At 47.9% G+C, this 26,329-nt stretch overlaps 1 protein-coding gene across 9 annotated transcripts in view; it reads left to right on the top strand.

Moving 5' to 3' along the window:
* Nucleotides 1–26,329, top strand: part of Nav2 (neuron navigator 2) — a 646,610-nt gene that overhangs the window by 585,537 nt on the left and 34,744 nt on the right. For 6 of the 9 annotated variants that reach the window (XM_076934936.1, XM_076934914.1, XM_034517532.2 and 3 more), the window contains 12 exons: nucleotides 1,202–1,904; nucleotides 4,877–5,335; nucleotides 6,193–6,258; nucleotides 7,555–7,599; nucleotides 10,232–10,392; nucleotides 12,046–12,234; nucleotides 17,096–17,148; nucleotides 18,155–18,178; nucleotides 18,292–18,366; nucleotides 23,376–23,459; nucleotides 23,812–23,923; nucleotides 25,272–25,417. In XM_076934936.1, coding sequence (XP_076791051.1) covers nucleotides 1,202–1,904; nucleotides 4,877–5,335; nucleotides 6,193–6,258; nucleotides 7,555–7,599; nucleotides 10,232–10,392; nucleotides 12,046–12,234; nucleotides 17,096–17,148; nucleotides 18,155–18,178; nucleotides 18,292–18,366; nucleotides 23,376–23,459; nucleotides 23,812–23,923; nucleotides 25,272–25,417 — 2,117 coding nt within the window. The remainder of the gene's footprint in view (nucleotides 1–1,201; nucleotides 1,905–4,876; nucleotides 5,336–6,192; nucleotides 6,259–7,554; nucleotides 7,600–10,231; nucleotides 10,393–12,045; nucleotides 12,235–17,095; nucleotides 17,149–18,154; nucleotides 18,179–18,291; nucleotides 18,367–23,375; nucleotides 23,460–23,811; nucleotides 23,924–25,271; nucleotides 25,418–26,329) is intronic. The other 3 variants (XM_076934921.1, XM_076934932.1, XM_076934943.1) reach the window with 3 other exon arrangements.

Here is a 26,329-nt window from a genome sequence, read left to right on the forward strand (position 1 = left end):
GAGTACGCCAGTATATACTGTGTGGACATGCATAAGGACATTAGAGGATAATCTGAGGTATGTTCCTCAACACCACCATCCTTTTTTTGTGATCTGGCTATCATCTGTCTATTTGCCTATACCTATCATCTACCTGTCTCTCATCTATATCTGCCTAACCTACCAGTCTGTCTGTCTGTCTATATTGTCTATATGTATACCTGTCTGTCTGTCTTCTGTCTGTTCTATCTACTATCTATCATCTATCTATCTATCTATCTATCTATCTATCTATCTATGAATGAGACTGGCTCCTATCATGTAGCCCTGGCTGTCCTGGAACTCACTCTGTAGATGAGCCTGGCCTCAAACTTACAAAGACCCTCTTGCCTCTCTCTCCCAAGTGCTGGGATTAAAGGTGTTCCACTCTTTCTTTGTTTTTGTTTTGGTTTTTTGGGGGGGTTTTGTTTTTTGCCAGAGTCTCTTACTAGCCTGGAGATCACCCAGTAGGCTAGGCTGGCTGGTGAGCCAGGTGGCTATCCTTCTGTCTCTGCCTCCTCAGCACTAGGATTGTAACTATACACCACCACAACTGCCTTTTTTTTTTTTTTTTTTAAAAAAAAAAAAAGGTTGGTTCTGGGCTCTCTAACTCAGTCCCTCATGCCTATAAGGCAAGTGCTTTACTGACCAAGCTGGCACTTCCAGCCCTCACGACAACTTCCTTAAAGGTTTGCTTCCCTGGCTCTTTCTGAGGAGGGCTATGTGGGACTCAATGCTTCCTTGTGAAGCGTTTTCACAGCCTATCAATTGGTCAGTCCTGAGTGTCACCTCTCACCATCAAGTTAACATGCTAGTCCAAGCTCCTCCTTAAGGCCATATTGGTGTGTTGCATGTTGTACCCTGGGAATGTCAGGGTCCATATCATGGACATGGGGGAAGAGGGCGGTGTATGAGAGTCTCTTGAGTGTGTGGATGTACTAACAGCTTCCCAGTTTTGCTCTGCTCTGTGTCATCTTAGACTGCTTGGAGAAGAGCAGAATCAGCAACGTGTCCTAAAAGATCCTGAGCAATTGCAGCAGATGAGATTGTCTCCGTGCCAGGCTCTCTCCTGACTTGCCCTTCAGGAAGCAGGGTGGTCATGGTCTTGAGAGGGGCATGCATCCTAGACACACTAGCCAGCAGCATCAGGGTTTTGGTCTGACTTTACTGGTTTCTCTCTTAGGAAAAACAGACGATGCCAAGGTGTCCGAGAAGGGAAGGCTTTCGCCCAAAGCTTCCCAAGTCAAGCGCTCCCCATCGGATGCTGGCCGCAGCAGTGGAGACGAATCCAAAAAAACCCTCCCCAGTAGCTCTAGGACGCCCACAGCCAATGCCAACAACTTTGGGTTCAAGAAACAGAGTGGCTCTGTTGCTGGGCTGGCCATGATCACAGCCAGTGGGGCCACTGTCACCAGCAGGTCTGCCACACTGGGTAAAATCCCCAAGTCGTCCGCCCTCGTCGGTCGGTCCACGGGTCGGAAGACAAGCATGGATGGAGCCCCAAACCAGGATGATGGGTATCTGTCTCTCAGCTCCCGGACAAACTTACAGTACCGGAGCTTGCCTAGGCCCAGCAAGTCCAACAGCCGGAATGGAGCAGGGAATAGGTGTAGCACCAGCAGCATTGACTCTAACATGAGCAGCAAGTCAGCAGGCCTGCCAGTGCCCAAGCTGAGGGAGCCCTCCAAAACATCCCTGGGCAGCTCCCTACCAGGGCTTGTCAACCAGACGGACAAGGAGAAAGGCATCTCTTCAGACAACGAGAGTGTGGCTTCCTGCAACTCTGTGAAAGTGAACCCGGCCACCCAGCCCGTGTCCTGCTCATCTCAGGCTACTCTGCAGCCAGGGACCAAGTATGCAGATGTGGCCTCTCCCACACTCCGCAGGTAAGCAGGGAGAGATTCATGGGCCAAGGAGGGCCAAAGTAAGTGGCATAAAGCATCCTGTGGTGCTTCGGCTTTTTGTAAAGCTGAGTTCAAGGCCAGCTTCTGCCTGTAGGTCTGTAGTCTATGCATTTTTTTTCCTCCCATGCAGGGATGGGAAACAGAAAGTTCTAGAACCACGCTTCTTGGGTTCAAACCCTGACTTTATTTTAATTAGCTCTCAGGTCGCTTTTCTAAATCCTGCCTCAGTTTCCTCACTGTTCATTGGAGTTCATGGTATTTCCCTCAGTGTTCCTACTAAAGGTCATCTTTGCGGCTATGTTTGGCTATGGAAGGCATTCTGTGAAAGTTAGTGAGGGTGAGGTCCTGGTGTATTTTCAGACCCTGACTGTAGCTTAAGGGAAGGCGTTACGTTGTGTTCTTATTTCTATATCATCTTGTTCTTTTATAACATATGGACAATATTTGAAACGTTAACTTGTAAAAATATTGTATATGTAAGTGTGTGTGGCATAAGTGTGTATGTGTGTTCATGTGTGTAGGTACATGGCTGCATGTACACGTATGTAGAGACCTGAAATTGAAGTCAGTGTCTTCTTTGATTGCTATCTGCTTTAATTACTGAAATAGAGTCTCTTGCTGAACCCAGAGCTGGGCTAGTCTGCTAACCAGCATACCCCTGAGTTGCTCCTGAGATCCTCTGCCTTCCTAGTCTGGGATTGCAGGTGGATACCACACTCCTATTCATCCTTCACGTGAGTTCTGGTCCTCATGCTTGGCTGCAAGGGTTTTATACAGTGAGACATCTTTTTAGCCTGACTATTTTCTTTTCTTTTATATAAACCTCTAAAAGCAGAATAATCTCTAATAAAAATTGACCTCCTAGCACCTTTGAAAAGAATGTCTTTCCCATATCTCTCCACTTGGTAGAATTTCTCAATATGGGAAAGGCAACCTTTAACATTTCCTTTTATGTCACTTACTGGACCTCTTTCTTTCTGTCTTTCTTTCGTTCTTCTTTCTGTCGTTCGGTCTTTCTTTCATTATTTCTTCTCCATAGCTGTCCTGGAACTCATTATGCAGAACAGGCTAGTTTCAAACTCATAGAGATCTGCCTGCCTCTGCTTCCCAAGTTCTGGGATTAAAGTTATGAGCCACCAAACTCAGCCACTGGCTCATTTTTGAACATTTTGTTTGTTTGTTTGTTTGTTTGTTTGTTTAATGTATGTGAATGCTCTATCTCCATGTATGCTTGCATGCCAGAAGAGCGCATCAGATACCATTACAGATGGTTGTGAGCCACCATGTGGTTGCTGGGAATGGAACTCAGGGCTCCTGGAAGAGCAGGCAGTGCTCTTAACCTCTGAGGGACCTCTCCAGTCCCCACTGGCCTGTTTTTGAATGGCAGTTGAACAGCTCTCCCATTGCCTTCTGAGTCATGACAAACCCCAGGATGAGGTTTGTGAAAATAGAAGTGAGATCCAGGACTCATACTTGAGGGTGAACAGGGATGCCTGAAGGCCCCAGAAGGAAAGCTCCACACAAAGGTAGAAAGGGTCTGTGTGGAGTGCCCTGTCTAGACTTGATCATTAGGATTCTGGTAATCATTTTTTTTAAGGGGGACGGTCCAATTGGGGCTGTTCTTTGCTGTTTTGTCACACTACCATGTAAATAAAAATTCTCTCTGCTATTTACCTCAAGGAGAAGAGTGAAATGTGGTCTTCCGATTTCCTTTGGAGGCCACTGGCATTTGCTAGACCCTCAAGGAATCTTTAAAAACACGTGGGCTCCTCACCCACCCTTTCCTTAAATCTCCCTGTGCATTTACTGTGTGGCAAGGAGAAGCCCTCAGTGGAGTGAGATGGGTAACTCCCTTCAAATGATTCCAAGCATTCAGACAGCAGAGCAGGTGGATTTGTATGTGGGGTGGGAAGCCAGGTGAAACTTGGTTAATGACGGTTAACTTGGTTAATGATGAAAAGAACTTGACCATCAAATGAGTTGCCCATTAATAGGGGGGCACAGCTGCCGAGCGAGAGGGTACAAGCATCCTGATGCCCAGATTTCAGAGCAGGATAACGCATTCCCTGATTCCACCATTAGATATTGTATGAGGATTATACATCCCCCTTGTGGCTCACAGATACTGCGATCTGAAGGAAAGTCAGACTCAAATCACTCCAGGCAGCAAGGTGAAAGGCTGTCTGCCTGTCATGACATGTATGTAGTCTTCTTGTCAGTTTTCAGGGCGACTTGTTCCCTTCACCACATTTTGAGTGTGGGATTAGGCTCTTGCATTCACCCTCTGGCTTGGAGCCGGTTTTACCAGAGGGCTCTCTGCCCATGGAAGAGAAGGGCCCTGTGCCTTCCCTGTATAGATGTTACATGTGCAGGACTGAGCAGAAGGTAGCATGGCATTGCATTTATTATGTGTGTCTGTTTCAGAGGTGCAATTTGTACTGGTGTGCCTGATCTGAGGTCTTGTGGACCCAGCATGTTTCTGTGAATGGTGTTAGCACACACAGGTTCTCTGGGACCCTGCTTTTCTGTTGCTCATACACCCATGTCTATATTTCTCCTGGGCTACCAGCAGTATAGGCTCATGGTGTTGACCTTTGTATTATGCTGAAAGACTAAAGAAACCAAGTCCCAAGGCTTCATACTTCCTGGGTAGGGGGTAGAGAAAGAAAAGGGAAGCAAGATCATGGAGTAGTGTGGCTAAGCCTGTGGAAAAGCCTTCTTGTCACCTGGGCTTAGATCTGAGTCCCAGCTGCTGTCTAGAGCTAGAAAGAGGTCCCTCAGAAGCACCAGCAGTCAACCCCACTTAACCGCAAGCCTTTCTCTAGAGAGACCATAGTGAGTCTGCAGGAGAGACCACTGCCCTTTCCAAGGGTCTCATGGCCTCCTCTGCCTCAGTAGCTCTGCCCACCTTGGTCCCAGGTATTTGTTCCATACAACCCTTTGTCTCTTCGCAGACTTTTTGGTGGGAAGCCTACCAAGCAAGTCCCCATCGCCACAGCCGAGACCATGAAAAGTGCAGTGGTCATCTCCAACCCTCATGCCTCTATGACCCAGCAAGGTAACCTAGAGTCCCCCTCAGGCAGCGGTGTCCTGAGCAGTGGGAGCAGCAGTCCTCTCTACAGTAAGAACGTGGACCTCAACCAGTCTCCTCTAGCATCCAGCCCCAGTTCAGCTCACTCCGGCCCTTCTAACAGCCTCACCTGGGGTACCAGCTCATCGGCAGTGAGCAAGGATGGCCTGGGCTTCCAGTCTGTTAGCAGCCTGCACACCAGCTGTGAGTCTATTGACATATCCCTCGGCAGCGGAGGGGGCTTGAGTCACAACTCCTCCCCTGGTCCAGTCGCCTCCACTAAGGAAGACTCCCTGACGCCTTTTGTCCGCACCAGCAGTGTGAAGACCACACTGTCGGAAAGGTTGGTGCTATGTCCTCAGGAAGCTTTCCTTCCATAGATACAGACAGGAGGTTAGGGTTTCTTTGCCTGGAAAGTTTAGATTCTTTCTTTCTTTCTTTCTTTCTTTCTTTCTTTCTTTCTTTCTTTCTTTCCTTCCTTCCTTCCTTCCTTTCTTTCTTTCTTTCTCCCCTCATTTTTCTATCTAGGAACTCTTTCTTTAGACCAGGCTGCCCTTGAACTCAGAGATCCATCTGTTCTCCCTCCCAAGTACTGATAGCCATGCATGCCAGTGAGGGCCTGCTCCACTGTCTGCTAAAGCCCAGGGGAAGGTGGCAAGTGGGCCATCCCAAACCTGGATGCTCACCCAGGTGCTCACTAAAGGTGTGCACTACCACGCCCAGCTTGGTTTTGATCTTTCTAATAAGTGTTCCTTGCCACTGGAAGTCAGTTTAGGAGACAGGTCATCTGGACCGCTTCCTGCCGTCTCTTTTCCTTGGTGCTTGGAGCCACCAGATGGGACACATTTATGCTATGGCCTGAAATACCATTTAGCGCCGGAAGTCCTTCCATTGCTGAGGCTTACCAGCTTCAGCTCCTTCTTTCTTCTTCCCATGTAACTGAGCAAGCAGGACAGGTGACCTGGGAACAGTTGGGGGTGCTTGTTGTCACGGTGATAAGAGATGGAGAACCTGCAAGAGTCCGCAGAGCTTTGATTCTGCTCCAGTCTTGGGGCGGGCGCGTCTAGTTTCCAGACCAGACATGGGAAACAACGCTGAGAATTTGGGAATGAGAAAAGCGTTCTGATCGTTGTGTATAACAGTTCCTTTTCCTTCCATCTAATGTTCCTTCTCTTGTTTTCGACTTGCCTGGACCTCTAGCCCTCTCTCTTCCCCTGCTGCTAGCCCTAAGTTCTGCAGAAGTACTCTGCCCAGGAAACAGGACAGGTAATGACACTGTAGGCCTCCTAAACCTCTGGGGTCTTCTGCCTGTCCGTTTTGTTGTCAAGCCAAGTTGTTCTGTGCAAGGCTGTTGGCCCTGAGGCTCCCACTTGTGTCTGTGGCTCTGGTATACTCTGATAGCCAGGCATGCCAGTGAGGGCCTGCTCCACTATCTGCTAAAGCCCAGGGAAAGGTAGCAAGTGTGTGGCCATCCCAAACCCCACTGCTCACCCAGGGCTGCAGGAGCTCTCCCTGGCATCCCCCGTGGTGTTCGTGGCATGTTCCTGCCTGGAGTCTTGCTTTTTCCTCCCTGCCCTTCCAGATACTGTCTGCCACCCACTGTGCAGCCTGGCCCTCACCTCTGTCTCTTCCCCGCACCCCACCCCTCCCAACCCAGCTGGCTCTTCTCCCTTGAACGCTTTTGCTGCAGTCTGGCGCATCGTGTTGTTCCGAGTACTGTGTTGTGTGTGTCTATATTCAGCAATAATGGTACAGAGTGCCTGGTGGGCTGGGGCTTTTACAACTCGAGAAGCCTGGGTCTGCCCCCAGCCGTGGGTGGGCCTCTGAGATGGAAGTTGACCCTGAAGTTTCTGGAGGAGTGGTGGCTTGGCCAAACATAACAAGCAGATGTTGTTTCATGCTTAGGGGGAGAAAAATTAATGGAAACCCCCTTCACCCCATCCACAGCACAAACTTTGTTTCTGTCAGACTTAGAAACCAAGCCTTTAAACCCCTGCACTTTAGACATTCAAATGCCTTGAGTCTCTCAGCAAGTTCCAACATGCCCAGGCTCCTGCCCAGGGCTCAGCTCCTGGCTACGCCCTTGCTGGGCAGGAACAAGGAGACATTGAGAGGGACCTGGAATTTACTTCATCACACACGAATTCCAAATATGCAGACTGCTGCCTCTTGAAACCCTCCAATGAGTCTCTGCCCCTTCTTGAAACCTTTGCCAGAGGCATCAGGGTTCGGGAGAGGAGCTGAGGAGGTACTCAGGTGGGACACAGGGCAGAACAGGCCATGCTTCTAGATGATAATAGCCCCTGCCTTGCCTTTGAACCTGTGGAAAAGGAAGAACAGTTGGGGTTCACGACTCAGGCCACGTTGTGATGTATGCACTGGCGTGGATGCAGACAGGACCAGGTTTCTTTTGTGTTCTGTGTGGACATGCTGCATGCCTGGCTGGTGGTGGGAGCCTGTCCCTTGGGGGTCCTTGTGCCTCTCCCCAGCCTTCTTGCCTTTCTTCTCTCATGTCCTCTGTGCTTCTCTGAAGTTCTTGATTTTGTTTTAACTTTCCTACAGTGACCCGCACCTTGATAGGAACACTTTGCCTAAGAAAGGACTCAGGTATCTGTCCCCTCCTTGTACCCATGCCATCTGTTGTGGCTGTGGAGCTTGGCTGTGTCATCCTCTCATAGCTGCTGGGCTGGGCTGGGCTCGGCTGGGGTCCCTGCTTTGGCCACTGCAGCTGGATTTTTGGATGATAGACCCCTTTCATTCTCATCTTTCCATTTGTGGCTTACTTGCTTGAGCAGGGTCTGTGCTTTGTGAAGCTTCATGTGACCGAGCCATCTCACAACCAGTATCCCTGAGCTAGGAGCGGCTGCTCCTGGTGGGCCGGCAGGAGGGACGCTGAGCACTTCATGACTGTCTGTAGACACAGTCGCTTCCAAAGGAGGCTATGACCTAGAGCATGCTGCTTTGTTAGCTGTCCCCATTTTAAAACTCTAGCTGCTTCTGACTGGAAATACGGCTCCATGGTAGAGCATTTGCCTGCCACACAAAGGTTATGGGTTCAATCCCAAGCTCCTCCAAATAACAATAATAACAACAACAATAATAACTTAAAAATACCTTTATTGCTATAAAACGTCACTGAAGAGTTGTCTTAATGTCCTAATCAATGAATGGATCAGCTATCCATTCCCATCCAGAAATGCATATGATTGTTTTTTTTGGTGGAACGAAAAAGAAAAAAAGGCCAGAAAAGAGTGTCTTTGCTCCCGTTGTAAGTCAGGCCTGCACTGCTTGTTGGTGCTTATCTTGATGAAACAGGATGCTCTAAGTCGTCATTGCTCAAATCATGTCATCGAGTCACCAGCCTGAGGTGCTTCAGTTTGCTCACGATCCCTGTGGACCTCTTGTCAGTTCTGCCTTCTAAAAAGCCTTGTTGTTTGTAGCCCTGGCTTCACCCTGCATTAAGCATTAAGTATTTTCACATGACGTGAAATGTTGTGTTGTCTCATGTGTGTCTAGTTAATAACCGGTGGCTCTTAAGACCCAGAGCATTTCGAACGTTGTTAATGTGAGGTGGGTGTCAATGTGAGAAGGTGTGCGCTGATGCCTCTCACCAGAGTTCTGCACTGGGGTCTCTCATCGTGTGTGCCAGCTGGATATGTTAATGAGTGATGCCATCATTGCCCCTTGTTTTTGAGACTGGGTCTCATGTAGCCCAGACTAGCCTTGAACTTGCTATGTAGCTTCGGATGACCTTTGAACTTTTGATCCCCCTGCGTCCACTTCTCAAAGTGCTGGAATTGCAAGCTTGCACCAACAGGGCTGTACATTGATCCCAGGGCTTCCTGTGCCCTCAGCAAGCACTCCGCCAACTGAGATATGTTCATGACCCAGTGCTACCCAGAGTTAGGAAGCTAACTTTTAAGTAGTTAAATTTTGAAATGCTGTGTGCATGTCTGTAAGAGATCTATTAAAGATATGTAGCCCTGGATTTTTTTTAAATTAATTGTCTAAACATGCAGAATGAAGTTTTATGCAACTATTTCCAGGCACCCAATGTGCCTTTCAAGGGTGTATATCTATCAATAAGATCGAAAACCATCTTCTTATTCATACTGGTTTTTGTCTAGCTTGCTTCCTTAACATACTCATATTGGGTAGCAGATTCCTGATCAGCAGCCGCCCCTGCAATGATGTACCCTGACAATGTGGGCACTACGGACGTTCTGGGTAGAAAGAGTAGAAAGAGCGTGCAGTTTGGAATCAGATAAGCATGGGTTAGAATCTCAGCTCTGTGGTCTCCGGTTTCCCAGAGCGTATAGCAGGATTCATCGTGTTGTATTATTGTCTAAGTTGAAGTCTCAGTGAGATGATGCCTGGAATGGTACTTCATCCACCAGAGATGCTCCGGGTTTGGGAATACCCAAGGGGGTGGACCACATGACTTCTGAAGACTTCCTCCATGTTTAACAGACCAGCGTGTGGTTCTTTTCATGAAACCTGTGAGGGCTACATTGTAGCAGTTAAGGGGCTGGCGATGTGGCTCAGTTGGTAAAGTTGTATAGCATGCAGCAAAACCTGAGTTCAACCCACACCTCCCAGCATTTTATAACATATGCATGATTGGTCATGCCTCTAATACTGGCCATTGGGAGACAGATACAGGAGGATCGGAAGCTGAAGGTCATCTTTAGCTACATAGCAAGTTCAAGAACAGCCTGGGCTATGTGAGACCCCCACATCACAAAAATTGCAGCAGCTACTATAAATGCTAGCACCCCAGGTCTCTCCAAATGACACCCACTAACACACAATGATTCATGACCGTTCGCTGGTTCTTCAGCATGCAGATGCCAGTAGTTAGCTCATTAAAACTTCCTCAAAGCTCTAACAACAACCCTCTTACTGCTTCTTCCTGTCAAGGAGGGGGCTTTGAGGCGACCCTGTCATGAACCAGCATGTTCCAGTCACACCCAGGGATGGCTCTTTTGAGCATTCCCAGTCTTTCTCCCTTTTAGGTGTTCCCCTGCACGCTGAAAGGAATTAGAATTTCCTCCAGATGCAGCCAAGTAGGGGGAAAAAAAAAGTTTTGAGAAACTTCATAAGTTTCAGGGCGTGTAGTGATCTGAGTTGTTCCCCACCCCCCATCTTAAATATAGCTTTCTTTGTACCCACTCCTCATCAGCCGTGGGGGATGCATGTTCATAACGGCTGTTCATTCCAGCCTGGTTTCTTTCTCCAGGTATACACCCACCTCCCAGCTTCGCACGCAGGAAGACGCCAAAGAATGGTTCCGGTCCCACTCAGCTGGGGGCCTGCAGGACACTGCTACCAATTCCCCCTTTTCCTCTGGCTCTAGTGTCACTTCTCCTTCAGGAACAAGATTCAACTTCTCTCAGCTTGGTGAGTCGCCACTTGAGCCACATGGATCCACTCTGCAGGGCAGAGGTTATCTTGTGCTTTCAAACTGGCGTGTGGCCACATCCTTCTCAATATCTGAGGAACCCCGCCCCCTCCACTCCCCCTGGCTGTACAGTCAAGGAAACAAAATCACCCAAAGTCTTGGGTACTTTCAATAACATGAGGACCCTGGGCCATATGTGACTTAGGATGGCCGCAAATAAAGGCCAACCCTTTTAACTTAAAACATTATGAGATTTGTGTGTATGATATTTTTGTAACTCAGTTGTACTGTGTGGAGCATGGACTCTGTAGATGACAGCTTCCTGTCATAAGATGTGAGGGTTAGACACACCCACGTAGTCTTTTCCCTGTGGTTGGTATAGGTAAGGTTATAGCAGAGGGCACACCATCCCACTACTCTGGGTACATCCTGCTTCTCGGACCTGTGAAGAAAGACTGTTTTCCAGCCTACTCCTTATTCCTGTATCAGGCCGGAAATAAGTTTTAATGAACAAGTGTTCTTGGAAATGGCTGCTGCTGACCTAATGCGCTGACTGACACACTGAGAGGGGAGAAGGGTTTGTGATAGTCCCCGATGGAATCCTGAGGGATTATCTATTAGAGACAAACACACAGGTACAGATCCAACAGACAAAGGTATGAGAGAATGGTCTAAAGCTTTGTAGCAAATCAGCAAACAGTGGAAGAGATCCCATCTCTAGTTGCAGGAAAGAGAACTGGGTGCCGCTATCAGCTGATGCTTCAGGTAATGGTGGGAATTTGAGGACTGGTCAGTGGAGGGAAAGCCTTTTAGGTCTCCCCCCCCCCTTTTTTTTTTTTTTTTTTTTTTTTTTCGAGACAGGGTTTCTCTGTGTAGTCCTGGCTGTCCTGGAACTCACTCTGTAGACCAGGCTGGCCTCGAACTCAGAAATCTGCCTGTCTCTGCCTCCCAAGTGCTGGGATTAAAGGTGTGTGCCACCACCACCCGGCGGGTCTCCCCATTTGAAAGAGGCTTTTCTGAATGTTCTAGACTTCCCATTCAGTCTAAGTGATCTTGTCGTCACGGACATGTAATTTTACTCTTTATTAAATGTATATGTCCAAATATAGCGTGCCTGGCTAACAGGGGCGGGGCTTTTGATGAGGAAGCTTAGCTTAGCTCAGGGAAGTGTGCCTCTTTGCCTGATCTTGGGAGGTGATTCCCATCTGAGCCGTGAGACCTATGTTTGCAGTTTTCGTTCCCAGCCATAACTCTCTGCAGCGAGAGGCTCCTGTCATGCGCAAATGCTTCCTATCTGATCAAAAGCCTATTTGGACTATTTTGGGCTTTTGGCTTTACAGAGAATTGTTTCAGATGAACCCGGGGAGTAATTAGCTCATGCCTGGAAGGTGACACTGGCCTGCCTGAACGTGCCAAGTTGGAACGTGAGGCCCTGAGCCTTGCTTTGGAACTGACCCGCCTTCCCTCCCATATTTTTAGCTCTGAGCCTGTAACTCAAATGCTGATGTGACTACCTTTTAGAAATAGACAAGGGAGTGAAGTTGGCAGGCACACACGCTACTGGTGATAAGCAGCCTCTCTCTCTGGTACTCGTCTGGGATTCAAACAGAGGTATGGACATCCAGCATCTCATTCTGCTCCTCTGGTTCCAGCAAGCCCCACCGCTGTCACTCAGATGAGCTTGTCCAACCCAACGATGCTGAGGACCCACAGCCTGTCCAACGCAGATGGCCAGTATGACCCCTACACCGACAGCCGCTTCCGGAACAGCTCCATGTCTCTGGATGAGAAGAGCCGAACAATGAGTCGATCGGGCTCCTTCCGGGATGGGTTTGAAGAAGGTAAGGAATGAAGGAGTTTGCCATCTACTGGGTCTCTTGGCATGGCATGACACGGTTGATGGTGCTCCCTCTGGTCACTACAACTCTTCCCTTGCCTCTGCGGTAGGGATGAGGGGCTCCCACTAGGAAGATCTGACTCTCAGGTAACCTTTCAGGCTGCTTAGGGAGGAGGCCTCTGCAGCTATTGTGGACCCTCAGCATTGACTGAGTTCTGCCTGAGGCTCCTCTCCTGGCCTTGGGCCATAACTTCTTGGCATGCATCTCCATCTTCAAGCCCAGCTGCTGGCTCACTCTGTTGGCAGACTGCACTGAGTTCATCTCCCTGTGCCCCGCAGCTTCGGGGGCAGGCATCCCTATTTCCATCCAGTATTTCTTAGCTTGTCTCAAGATACGGATGCTCAGTTTTTACTCTTTTCCTTCTTGGGCTGCCAACCATAGACATTTATAGCTTTGCTCCTTTTAATCAGAATTATGAAAGGAAAGTTCTGTGGGTTGCTTTGTCAGCTACCTTCATAACTCACTTCATTTCTCTCACCCTCTGCTCCTTCACCCGAGACATTGCCTCAGAGGCGCCCCATTCTCCAAACACTGGGCTTGTGGGAGAGCTGGAGGCAGGCTGAGCAAGGAGTAATGAAGAGAGGGGAGGTGGGCTGACCAAGGGTGAACCCCAGCTCTACCCCTCCTCAGATACCAGAGTTCAGGCCAGATGCTTCACCTTTCTGTGTTCCCCCCCCCCCTCCCCCACTTTTTCACTGTAAAAATGAAAGTAATAACATTCGGCTTATGGAGCTGTAAGAATTCAGAGATAATACATGTAAATGTTAGCTCTTTGCTAACTGCTAGCTGTTGTGCGTTGTAGCCTGTGGGCACGATGTCCAGGCTGAGGATGAGGATTCATGAACTAGCAGAGCCCAGTGGGGCTCTGTCTCTGTTGGAACCATTTTGCTGAAGCAGGAGAGAGCGTAGGAGCGAGTCATAGATGACTCCCTCAGCTCTTGGTCCCGGTAAAAGGTGGGGAATAGGCTCAGTGCGCTCACACTAGAAGATCCCAAACAGTAAGGAAGGGAATACAAGAGACATACTTCCGATTCTTGGTTTTCATTCTAAGAAAAGCTGAAAGGACTTTCGGGACAGAGCAGGCACTTCTTGGCTAATCGTGGTGACTTGGGGCTCTTCCCCAGATTTATGTCCCCAGCAACCCTGAACAGAGCAAGCTTGTAATCCCTTATATGGAAACCACTGGGCTGGAGGATAAAGAGGAGAGGAGCCTGGGTGACTGAGGGCATTTTGTTGATTTAAGGGTTGGAAATTGGCTTTGAGCAGCACAGTGGGGCACATACCTACCCTAAGGCAATGGAGGAGGAAGTTTGTCTTAGGCCCTTTCTAGTCCATGATTGGTCAAGAATAGCTGTAATGTGTCTCCCTCTGTCTCTGGGGACGGCTCCCATGTGGAGTGTGTCCTGTGCTGTCCTGTGTATGCCTGGGGGAATCACAACATCATACCAAAACTTGTCCTGACAAGTGTACATGGGCCCACAAAGGCCAGGGACCATAGCAGACTCACCCTCGGCAGCTCTTAGGCAGTCCTTCTGGAACCAAGCAACCTGATTTGCGGACCATCTGGGATATCAGTTGAAAAGTAGGCCTGGTAATCACATGATTCATGATAACCCGGAGCCGAGTTGCCAAGGCTGTGAGCGAGAAAGTTGTTATGGCACCAGGAAGATGTGGCCTCTTCATCTTTGGGTACATTGCCATCAGATTGGGTTTATTCCTTGCAGGGCTGTTATATAAGAGAAACAGAATAGGGCTTGAATAATTAGAGGTTTTTAATTCCTTTAAGTGTACTTTTATTTTTTTTTTCCACTTTGAATTGATAAGTTACCAGTGATATGGGAGAAGCTAGGGTAAGTCAGACCTCATACCTGGCCAGGAAATGTTTATTCTTTGCTGTGAGGAAGGATTGATGTTTAGGGAAACTTAGCGGCGGTGTTTGTGAGATGGTGCTGTTCGATGAGCACTTTGCACTTTGAAGGTGATGGGAATCCGTCAGGTAGTCAGGTAGAGAGTACCACCAGGTTGTGCATGTGCAGCATGCCTCAGGTACTGCCTTTTGTAGTGTTTTAGGGAAGTTCATTGCCATAGACTCGGTGTAATCTCAAAGTCAACTTTGGTACAGGAACACTTAAGAGATGTTGCAGGTGGTTTGGGGAATTAGCTCAGTGGTAGTGTGCTTGCCTAGCAAGTGCAAGGCCCTGGGTGTGGTCCTCAGGTCCTCAGCTCTGAGAGAGAGAGAGAGAGAGAGAGAGAGAGAGAGAGAGAGAGAGAGAGAGAGAGAGAGAGATAGATATTGGCCCAAGAGATAGCCCAGAGGTTAAGAGCAGTTAAAAGCATGTACCATCGTTGCAGAGGGATTGGAGCCCAATAATTAACACCGTCTATGGTGCCTCACAGTCCTGGATCTTATGGCTATAGGAACATTACATAAAGGATTAAAGAAGCATTTCAAAACACACTAAAAGTTCTTTTTAAATTTTTTAACTTCGAAATTACATTTGTCTGTGTGCTATGCTAGACATGTGGAGGTCAGAGGACAACTTTTGGAAATTGGTTTTCTCCTTCCACTGTATGGGTCAGGGGGAGAGAACTCAGTCAGTCTTGGTAGCAAACATCCTGACCTAGTAAGCTGTCTTGCCAGCCCACCTAAAGGATTTTTAAAGTAAAGAACAGAACCTAGCAAAGCTGGTCACTAAAGAGTAGAGTTGTGCCCAGACTTCTGGTCAGCAGCACCTGAATTGCTCTATAGCCTTAAGCAAGTCATGCCATTTAAATTTCAGACTTAGATGGTCTCTGTCTGTCCAGCTGTAGAATTCTGGAGGTATAGTGAGAAGCGCCTTCAGGCTTTAGTGGGTTTGGAGCTAAAATTGTCATGGTCCGGGAAGATCCATGCCGATCTCTCTCTCCAGGCTCCGGTTCTCATCTTAAAGGCCAGCCAGCCACAGCAGTTCGGGCAAACCACACTCAGGTTTGTGTGGGCTCGGGTAGTCAAGAAGGCTGTCTCTATGTATCGTAGCTTTGCTATTGCTGATTTCCAAGTAAGAGCCATTAATTACAGAGAAAGTAATAACCTCCACCTGAAGCCTGCCAGATGTGCCTCCTCTGCCTGAGTCCCTAAGCTGATCCTGACTGCCAGGAATCTGATAGGTTTGAGATGGAAAAATTGGAGACAAAATAGCAGCCAGAGTCGGTGTGCTACCCTGCTTAGGCCTCTGAGCCCGCCCTGTAAGTGTGGCCGAACATGGTTCCATGACACCCATGTCTCTTTCACCAACAGGCCTCCCAGATACTCTGTCCACTGCAGTCTGTGTCATGCTTAAGTGCCTTGGGACTTCTGAACCTGTGGACATGTTAGCACAGAAAGCCATTATTGGCTATTAACACCTTAAACTGTCTTTTATGGGGTGTGAGTCAGGTTAGTCATGCTTGGTAGAAAAGCAGGGTGTAGCTCTAGAACCTGGCATTACCTGGGAGGGTAGATGGGAATTCTGCTGGGGCCTCAGCCTCAGAGGCATAGGTGGGTACCTCTAGTGAGAGGAGAAGGAGCTCATGACTGTGCTGAATTCGAGCAGGTAGGATTCAGAAGCACCCTGGACAAACAGCTGCCCTGGCAGAGCCTCAGAGGCAGGCAAGTACCATCTAGAGCTTGCCTGGGAAAGAAGTGTCGGATAAATGTGTGCAAGAAGTACACACAAAGGGAGGTCAAGGGAGGTTTAGTAGAAATGCCACGGGCAAGTTCCCAAGTGCCAGACACAACTGTTTGTTCAATATCTTGCTGGCCAGGAGCTTCTACCAGATGCTAAGTGAGGCTGAGCGTACTGCAGGGGTGACAGGTGAACTCAGCAGTGGGTGAAGAGATGCCCCCACCCCACCCCTGCCTTCCTCAGTCATGGGTATGCTCCTACCCTGTTGGGTTGTAGAAGCATAAGGCTTTCCACCTGTAGTCAGAAAAGCTGTGCCCACTTAAAACCCGTCATGTCTTGATACGGGGCTAGTTCCGTCTTCCAGACAACTTGCCAGGAGGTAGCTGAGAAAATAAAAATCAGGTTCCCTGAAAAAGAAGCAGCTTAGATACCTGGGCCTGGAAAAGAGCATGCTTCAGAGTGAAAGCAGATCATGAAAAAGCTCCTCTAGGTGGAGATGGGAGGGACTGCTAAGGGTCCACAAATATGGTTCTGAGTTAGAACCTATAGTTACAAAGAAAGGAAGAGAACACCCCTGCTCATCACTTGCAGACATTGTACAAACACAAGACTCTATACTCCAGCTGAAACGTTGCTTTAACTAATACTCTGCTACAAAGCTGTCTGAGTTTATTGTGACCAAAGACTCTTATATTCAAAATATTTATCTCTGAGCATCTAGCAGGGTATCAGGGTATGAAATACGACAGCTTTGTCCCACAGTCAAAACACTGAAGAGCTTTGGACAAAGAGCGGGTGCAGTCCCAAGCAGGCACAAGCTGGCTTTGAAGAGTGTGGTTAGAATCTCCACAATCGAGTTGCCCTGCATTTGAACCTTCAATGGTATGAACATTTGGTTACATGAATATATAACCCCAGAATCATATGTTATTTTGCTAGTTAAGATAAATGTGGTACTATTTTTAAAAATGACTTCCTTAATGGATTATTTCATATTTGGCTTTGACCTGTGCCCAATCCAGGAGGTATTGAGCCAAGATGACAGTCACAGCCGGGGCTGAGCCAGTGGTGTCCTGAAATGCTGGTTGCCTCCTCCCCCCTCTCTTCTCTTTCACGGCAGCCAGCTTAGCCTTTGACCCCTGTTTATTTACTTCCAACAGTTCATGGATCCTCCCTGTCTTTGGTTTCCAGCACATCCTCCATCTACTCCACGGTGAGTCTAAGCCAACGCTGAGTGGCCGTGCTTGTCACTCCTGTATTGTCATCAAGTGTGTCAAGGGGAATTATAAGCATCCTCTCTGCAGAGAGTGTTCCCATTGCGAAAGAATCAACTCCTGGGAGAAAAAGATTTGAAGTTCACAAACAACTGGTTATCACATCCTCCTTGGGACTAGGGAGAGGACTCAGTGGGTGAAGGAAGAACTTGTTGCAGAAGCAGGAGGACCCAAGTTCTAATCCCTGGCCCTCATGTAAAAGATGAGTCACTCATATGTAACCCCACCTTACGTCCACATCGCCAAATAGAAAGCTGGTGGTTCCTCATCCCCCAAACAGAACATACATCATTCTTCCTAATTTATTAGAGTACTATGCTCTTGTATTCGGACTTTCTGATGGGTGGATTTAATTGTCCCACTTTGCAGAATTATACCAGAAAAGAAGGCAATCAAAATTCTAGATTTCAAGGGCCAGAGAGATGGCTCAGCAGTTAAGAGCACTTGCTGCTCTTCCAGAGGACCTAACTTTGGTTCCCAGCACCCATGTCAGCCAGCTCTCAACCTCCTGTGACTCCAGCTCCAGAGGGTCCCATACCACTGGACTTGGAGAGCACCTGCACTGATGTGCATCACATCTGTACATATAGACATGCACACCTACACATGACTGAAAATGATAAAAATAAATCTAAGGGGCTGAAGAAATGGCTCAGTAGATAAGAACATGGCCTGCTCTTCCAGAGGACCTGAGTTCAATTCCCACATGGTGACTCACAACCATCTGTAGGTAGCTATCCTTTCAGGAAAGCCAATGTTCCCTTCTGGCCTCCAGGGTCACTCATATGTACATGTATTCAAATGTTCGTACGTATAAACTACAAATAAATCTTGAAAAATAAAATCTAGACTTTCCCAAGTTTGCAAATCCAGCAGTTCCTGTCAGCTGGGTTGCTCTGCTCTTTCTCCTTTGATGTTCTAATATCCTTTATGTTTTATTTACAGCCAGAAGAGAAATGCCAGTCAGAGGTAAGGAACAGTTTATGGTCAGACTCGATTTCATTATCAGTGTTGATTGATCCCATGTTGCACAGTCTGGAGATGGACTCCCCAAGCAGGTAACCCTGTGCCTGTTTCTGTAGATTCGAAAGCTGCGTCGAGAGCTGGATGCCTCCCAGGAAAAGGTGTCTGCACTGACCACCCAGCTGACTGCAAATGTGAGTACAGATTCCAGAGTGCGTGCATGCGGACATGCGCACACACGCACACACATGTGCGCATGCGCATGGACAATAGGAGCCAGGGACAGGACAGTATGGGTACAGGAGTCAGGACCGAGTAGGAGCCACAGACAAAATAGGATGTGAACCAGGGATGGGATAAGAGCTGAAGACAGCACTAAGTGGAAGCCCATGGCAGTGCTGGACAGGGAGGGAGCCCAGGATGTGACAGGGTAGGAGCTAGAGACGGGATAAAACAGGATGAAGCAAGAACAGGACAGAGTAGAAGCTGGAGATGGGACAGGAAATAGCCATCTGCTTTTTCTGAGCCTTGCCTGTGCTGTATTGCGAGGTAACCAGGGCTTGCAGTTCTTTAAGAATTAATTCGCTTCCCTTCCTCTTTCTGAAGATTGCAGTCTTAAGGGAGGTGAGAACACAAGGGAACTCAGGGGAAGAAAGACATCCATAGCTTCATGATAAACAGCCAGCGCTCTGTAATTACAGCATACACAGTGCTCAGCACTGCCAGCCTTGGTCTGTCCAGCCATGTTTGCTAGTGCCAGAATGGTCTGTGAGTCCAACCCAACGTAAGGCAGGCAGAATCGCTGCCGCCTCTGGAGCGGAGGGGAAGCAAAATGAGCAGTTTCCCTGGTACATGATCACTCTTGCCATATGGGGAGGAAAACACAGGAGCACCAAGCTATGTCTTGGGAGCAGGTGAGAGAGAGAGTCAGGAAGGATTTCCCAGAGGAAGTAACACCAGACGGAGATCCTGGAGATCCTAACCTTTGGTTAGGTTAGATCCCTAACCAAAGCAAACTGTCAGTGCAAGGTCCAAGGTGAACTGTGAGTGACTTCTCCAGTTAGCACCTGTGGCCAGGAAGTGAGTACAGAACCATGGAAAGAGCCATATAGAGAAAAGCAAGGGACTCCTAAGTGTCTGAGCTGTTAGAGGGGGCTTTGGGACCTTTGGAAGAAGCCTGTCAATGTAGAGTCGGAACTTGTTATTTGGACCATATGGAGGAGGGGGTGGGCAAGAATCTCTCAACCCTATCTGGGAGACCCATTGAGAGGCCCTACTGAGGGGCTGTGAGCCATAAAACATGAGGCTCAGAAGGCAAAACTGGAGGTGCTGGGTGGCTCCAAGGCCAGACTTCCTGCCTAGTAGTTCACAGTGTAGCCACAGAGCAGCACAGAGCAGGGTACCAGAGCCTGCAGTGGTGTTGGCAGAGGTTGAGGGAGCTCACTGTGGGACCCCACTACATACTAACAATGGAAGCCACTTCAAAGGCTGCACTCCTTTGACCAGGAGAGTGAGTCAAAGCTCCAGAGTAGTCATTTACCTGGAGTTTTTGCCCTGCTAATTCCTGCTTGAGCCTGACTGACTCCAGGAAGTGTGGCTCTTTTAAATCTGCACATGAAGCATGAAACGCCCTTAATTACAAGCCCGGGAAGTGTAAACGCCTTCATCATTCCTCGGTCTCCCAAGCTCTGGTACTTCACTGGAATCTGACTGTTTTCCCAAAACCTCAACACCCCAGGCCACTATGTGCTTTGCAATCTTTTTCTTCACCCAGCCCATCTTCAGTGTTGCTATAAAAAGTTCAATGGAGGACCAGAGGGGTGGCTCAGCAGTTAGCAGCGTTTGCTGTTCTTCAGAGGACCCAAGTTAGGGTCCCTGAATCCCTATCAAATGGCTCACAGCTACCTGTAACTCCAGCTCCAGAAGATCTGATGCCCCCTTCTGGTCTCTTTGGGCATCACACTTAAATGTGGTATATACACACAGAGAGAGCGAGAGCGAGAGCGAGAGCGAGAGCGAGAGAGAGAGAGAGAGAGAGAGAGAGAGAGAGAGAGAGAGAAACACAATACATTTAAGAAATCATGAGAAACATTCTCAGACCTGAATTCTTAGGCTTAGATCTTCTAAGTGGAAAACTACATGTATGCACTTGACTTCAGAACTGAATGCAGTCTCAGGGAGGTGGACAGTCGCCCACCCCCCTTCCTCCAGGAAGTGCCTCATGATTTGTGACAGTCATTAGTTGCTGCCCTTGACTCAACAGCAAGTGCAAGTCGTTTCTCAGTGACCTTGGGTTGATCACCCAGCCATCACCCTGATCTGCCACCAGGAACCTGTGGTGGTCTACTCTCTGCGCTTGAAGGGTTGGAGTATGGCCCCTTACATTATCCCAAAAGTGTATTTATTACACCTCACAGAAATTGCTGAGTCCAGCTTTGTTTTAAAGTAAATACTTACTCTTACCACACACCGCACTCCACCTCAGCTGCCCGCGTTTTATTATCTGCCATCTTTCTTAGAGACCAAGCCGTGTTTATTTTCCTAGGACAAGCTACTCAGGGCTGCCCTAGCTGGTGTTTTGATAGCTCTCCATTTGTTTTTTTTCCCTGGGAATGTGAGAATGGCACTTGGCGGGGAGGCTGTTGTATGTGTTGTGCAGCCCTGCTAGGCCCGGCCACCCCCTCCACCCCCCCGTGTTTTTATAGCTGTACTGAGGACACAAAAGCAGCCCTTTCACTTGCCGGCAGAACTGGATCTCTGACCCTTCAGAGCCTAAACGGCTACTCCTTGAGCCTGCAGACACACTTTCACAGTTTGAGTAAGTTGCAGCGCTTGAGGGTTCACAAAGCTGAAGAGAGATCACACTGGGATCCTGGGTGACAGTCAGATGAGGCTGGAAGATGAATGCCAGTCATTGAGTCCCTCACCTTCCTCTTCTGGGTGAGAACAGTACACTGTGTCCTGACCCAGTTCCTCTGCCCACGGGGTCTTCTTGAGTCGATTGGCTTTAGTAGGTATGGCGGCGACCCATGTCTATAATCCAAGGGAAGCTGTCGCAGAAGGATTATCACTAGTTCCTGGCTGTGTAGGCTACATAGTGACTGACATGCCAGCCTGAGGAAGAATGTGAGACCCTGACAATAGATAGACAATAGACAGATAAAAGACTTTCCCCTGAGGTCAAGTACAGAAGTATTTTTTCCATTTCAGATAAGTAGAGTATAATAATAATAATAATAAAAAAAAATCCATGTAATCTTGATGTGATGTTGGCTCTGCTTCATGACAACAGGTGGCCCTAACCTCAGCTTCTCTTAGCCCTAACCAGCTATCTTGATGAAGTCTGAGTGACTGCAGTTCCCTCTTAGGTTGAGATCCAGGCCCACTCCACAGCCCTGCCCACCTGCTGTTCCACACATATCCTTCCCTGGGGACACCATCACCTTTTCCTCTGGGTTTTTACAGTATGGTCAAAGCTCACTTCTTTCCAGACTCATCTCCAGTCTCCTGGCTGGTCCTTCCCAGCTCTGCAAGAGTAGTGAACCCAGATCACTATGAGTGGCAAGTGTTCTTAATGGCTGAGCCATTTTTCCAGTCCTTCAAATTTGGTCTTAATGGCATTTTCCAGATTTCTCATTCAACCAGCAGTTGAATCAACAAAGACACATCATGTGTTCATTATTCTTCAAGTAAAAACAAGCTTAGTGTTGGCATACTTACTTACCTCTTGACCTTGACCCTAGAATCGACAAGGAACACTACATTTCTGAGTTCTAAGATATACATTGGTTTTTGTTTTTATTTGTTTGTCTGTCGTCTTTATGCGGTCCTGACTGGCCTGGATCTCACTATGTAGACCAGGCTGGCCTTGAACTCAACAGAGATCTGCCTGCCTCTGCCTTCTAAGAGCTAGGATTAAAAGCAAGTACTACCACGCCTAGCTATTGTTTTGTTTTTAAAACATTGATTTATGTTTTATTTGCATGCGTGCGTGCGTGCATGTGTGCGTGCGTGTGTGTTTGCTCCAGTGTATTCAGGCACCCACTGAGGCCAAAAAGGAAGATGAGATACGCTGGAGCTGGAGTTACAGGTGGTGGTGAGCCTCTTGACATAGGTGCTGAGAATAGCTCCTACAAAGGATCTGAGTTCAGTTCCCAGAACCAACAGTGGCTTACAAACACTTTAGCTTCAAGGGAATCTGACATTCCCTTCTGGCTTCCCCGCAGACCTGCACGTGTATAGTACACTTACATACATGCTGACAAAACACTCATACACATAAAATAAAAATCTTTTAAAAACCACAAAGGAATAATAAGAAATAGGTGTCAGACAGGAAGGTGGCTGAGGGGATAAAGGCAAGCAAGCGGGCAAGCTTTGTCTGTGGATTCCCATTTGATCTAAAAACCCACAGGGTGGAAGGAGCACACTTAACAGCTGGGCTCTGCACCGAACCCAGCATTCATAGTTTTATATTGTTACATTGTAGCATCTGAGATTGGATGTATAGTCTAATTATAACTGTCCGCTTTTGAGACTTTTTCTGAGCCTTCTGTAAGATGTTGCATCTGGTGTCTTGTTCTAACAACAGTGTATCAAAGTGTGCAGGAGCCTGGGGGAAAGTGTCTCCCTGGGGAATGGGGAGGAGGGGTTCTGGGAAAGGTTTTTTTTTTTTCACAGAGGGAGCAGATGGGCCTCTTAGTGGCTTTTTATTAATGAGGATTATAACAAGGAAAATAAACCAGCCACTTTGTTCATTTCTATAACCCTGCTTCCCATAACCCTTGTATTAAGGGCTTGGTGATTGGTGAACAGCAGATCCTACTACAGTGTGCTGTGGCATAACTGGCAGTCACAGACACCATGTTTTTTGAACGACAACCTCCAAGCCTGTTGAGTACAGTGGTGGGCTCGTGAGAGTGAGAGAATAGACCCAGACTGGTGGTATCACTAGACACAGAAACATAAAAACTAGGCAAGGAGTGGATAGGGAAATGGTGCCACACAGAGAGGAAGAATGCTTGAGGAAGACGTATTTGAGCAAGGGCAAGGCTAGACTAACCGATCCCAGAGGTAAAAGGAGGCCGAACCTGTATGGGCCACATGAAGAGACTCTGATAGGTTTCTATCTTGAGAACCCACTCTCCCTTGGGTACTCTGACCTTGCAAGATGATGTCACTGAGGCCTCATCTTCCCCTCTAGGCTCATCTTGTGGCAGCCTTTGAGCAGAGTCTGGGAAACATGACCATCAGACTACAGAGTTTAACTATGACTGCCGAGCAGAAGGTAAGGCTGGCGATGCCATTTGCTCTCTCTTTCATTTCGTATCAAGATGCAGATTTTAATGTATGAGACTAGTTTGGGACCTGCAAAACTAGGGTTTGAATGTCAAGAGGAGGTCCATTGGGTGAAATATAGCCTAGATCAACCAAGTGTTGGTCCTGATGTCTCCTATGGATCTAGGGGTCTTGGCCACTCTTTTTATGTGCTCCCTGATGGCTTTACAACTGTGTTTAGATCCTTGTGTGAGGCAGATCTGTGACACTCCTTTGTCACTGCCCTCCTCTGTCTTTGGCCTCAAAGTTGTTCTTTATGGAGCTGGTTTGGGATGTCCCTGTTATATCTTTCTCACCTTCAGGATTCAGAACTGAATGAGTTAAGAAAAACCATCGAGCTGCTAAAGAAACAGAATGCAGCTGCCCAGGCTGCCATTAACGGAGTGATTAACACGCCAGAGCTCAACTGCAAAGGTAATGAGACACACCTTGGACAGGCTGCCTGCTGCTCTTCAGCCTCTCTCACAGAGCAGGACAGACACAGCCCCCCTGCTAGGGGTTGAGAGACTGTGACTCAAATTGCACTTCCAAGGGCCAGGTCCCAGAAGGGAGACCCCTTTCATCTGCTTGCTTCTGGCCACTGCGGAGATGGCTAGTGGAGCGTACCCTCTTCTCTATCAACCTTAAAGGCAGAAGAAATAGGTTTCTTATGGAGAAGCTTCATAGTGTTTTACAGCTCCTTTCATGCTTCCATGATTATTTAATATGTATATGGGCAAGAAAGTAGAATGGGTTCATCTCTTAGTTGCCCTAGTAAACTACCTTAATAAATTGGGCTTTGTGTGTCTTTAGTTGGTGGGCATGCATGTGAGTTTGTCCCAGCAATACCCATTTGAACAGCACCTATGCTTGGTGCAGGATGGATACCTTGCACTTAGAAAAGGCTTTCCCTGTGTTCTCAATACCAGGCGAAGACATCTCCCTTTAAAACTTGCTCATCAGTCTATATTTTGAGGACCCTACTGGCCCTTTGCTCATGATGCTAATGATAGCCAAGTGCTTTAGAGGTGATGGCGGTTTGCCGAGGTCAAAGGATAGTTAGGGACAGAAGTGGGCGAGGACCCTCAGACCTTCTGGTTCTACATATGGCAAGCTCTCTTCAGGATCAGAGACACTTGTAACCATAGGAGGAAAGCTAGCTGCAACCATGATTTCAGCCATCTCGTTACTTCTGGCATTGCCGTGCTTCAGATACTGGGTCTCTGAAACAGCAGTGATGGGGCTGAGGTGGGGAGGGTTAGAAGAGTTGGCCATACAGAGTGGAAAGGAAAGTGCACTGGAGGCGGAGGGAAGAGAAGACAGTGTGGAGGGCCTGAGATGATGTGGCCTGGTGCTTCCAAAGGAGGCAGGCAGGGCAGGACTACAGCAATCAAAAGAGTGACTGAGCAGACTGCAGTTCAGGAGAGACCACAGGAACCTGGTGCCTGAGGCCAAAGAGAAGAGAACTGAGTGTAGGTGCCCATGCTGGGGAATACCGCTGTGTTTCAAAGCACATCTCCCTCTCTGTCAAAACTTGGAGACCTGGTGTTGGAGGATTTTCCTTAGGCTTTCTATCTCCCATTTGTAATGTGCAAAATGATAGACACCACCCCCCGGAAAGGGGGAGGGCACAGACATTGCCAATCAAGGCTCTTGACATCAGCAGTGGGGCCTGGAGGCAATGCCTCAGTAAAAATTTCCTAGAATCAGAAGAAGCCATTCTTGGGGACACAAGATTGGATCCTAAAGTTCATGGGCGACATGCCTTGCCTTTGCTCTCTAGGAAATGGCAGTGCCCAGGCGACAGACCTACGCATCCGCAGGCAGCACTCCTCTGACAGTGTCTCCAGTATCAATAGCGCCACCAGCCACTCAAGCGTGGGCAGCAACATAGAGAGTGACTCAAAGAAAAAGAAGAGGAAGAACTGGGTAAGTGCATCCCTAGACTCTCCCAGGGACTGGACCACAGTCTCTCTTGGAATAAATGTCCCTAGATAAAGCCCAGGCTGCCTCCTGACCTCAGAACCACAGACCCTTGGAGAATAGATCCAAGGACGTGCTTTGGGGTAGGCCTTTTACCAAAACCCATGCTGTGCTCAGCAAAAACAATGGCATTGATAAGTCCCACCTACGGTTTTTCGCTTCCTGAGACTGTGATGTGCCCATTTTTCATTTCATGTAGATGTCATTTCTGTCTCATCTTACATTGGCCACAGACTCTAGAGCTTAGCGGTCTTTTACCCTTATTTACTCTTTTGTTCTTGGTCGTGGGGATGAAACTCAGGGGCACATGTGTAATAGGCAAGAGCCCCCCAGTTGAGCTCCAGTCCCCCTTCCCGCAGCCTTTAGCAAAATTGCTCGTAGTTTCCTCTTAGTTCCAAGGTAGTTCTTTGAGCATATATCAGTAGTTATCTCATCCTTAACCATTATCTTTACTTGTTGATGTATATACTTTTTTTTTTTTATGCAAGGTCTCACTCACTATGTAGGCCTAGCTGGCATCATACTCATTATGTAGACCAGGCTAGCCCCAACTTGCAACAGCCCTGCCTCTGCCTTCCAATTGCTTGTATTATAGGTGTTTGCCACTGCAAGGCTGTCTTTGATTGTTTATGTAATTGCCTTGTATAATATCAAACCAACATTCTCACTGAGAATTTCATAACCATATTCTATGAGTACATTTCTTACTGTCACTGTTATAGGGTCAGGGGTCCCGAGTTTAGGCTTATAACCCCAGATTTTGAGTCTAATTCAATTGCTATCCACAATCCTAAAGCGCTTCTTGATTTTCTGCCTGGAGTGCAGAAGACTGCTTTCTCCAAGGGAGTCCCAAGCACT

Source organism: Arvicanthis niloticus, chromosome 1 (assembly GCF_011762505.2).
Source record: "Arvicanthis niloticus isolate mArvNil1 chromosome 1, mArvNil1.pat.X, whole genome shotgun sequence".
NCBI classification, from domain to species: Eukaryota; Metazoa; Chordata; class Mammalia; order Rodentia; family Muridae; genus Arvicanthis; species Arvicanthis niloticus.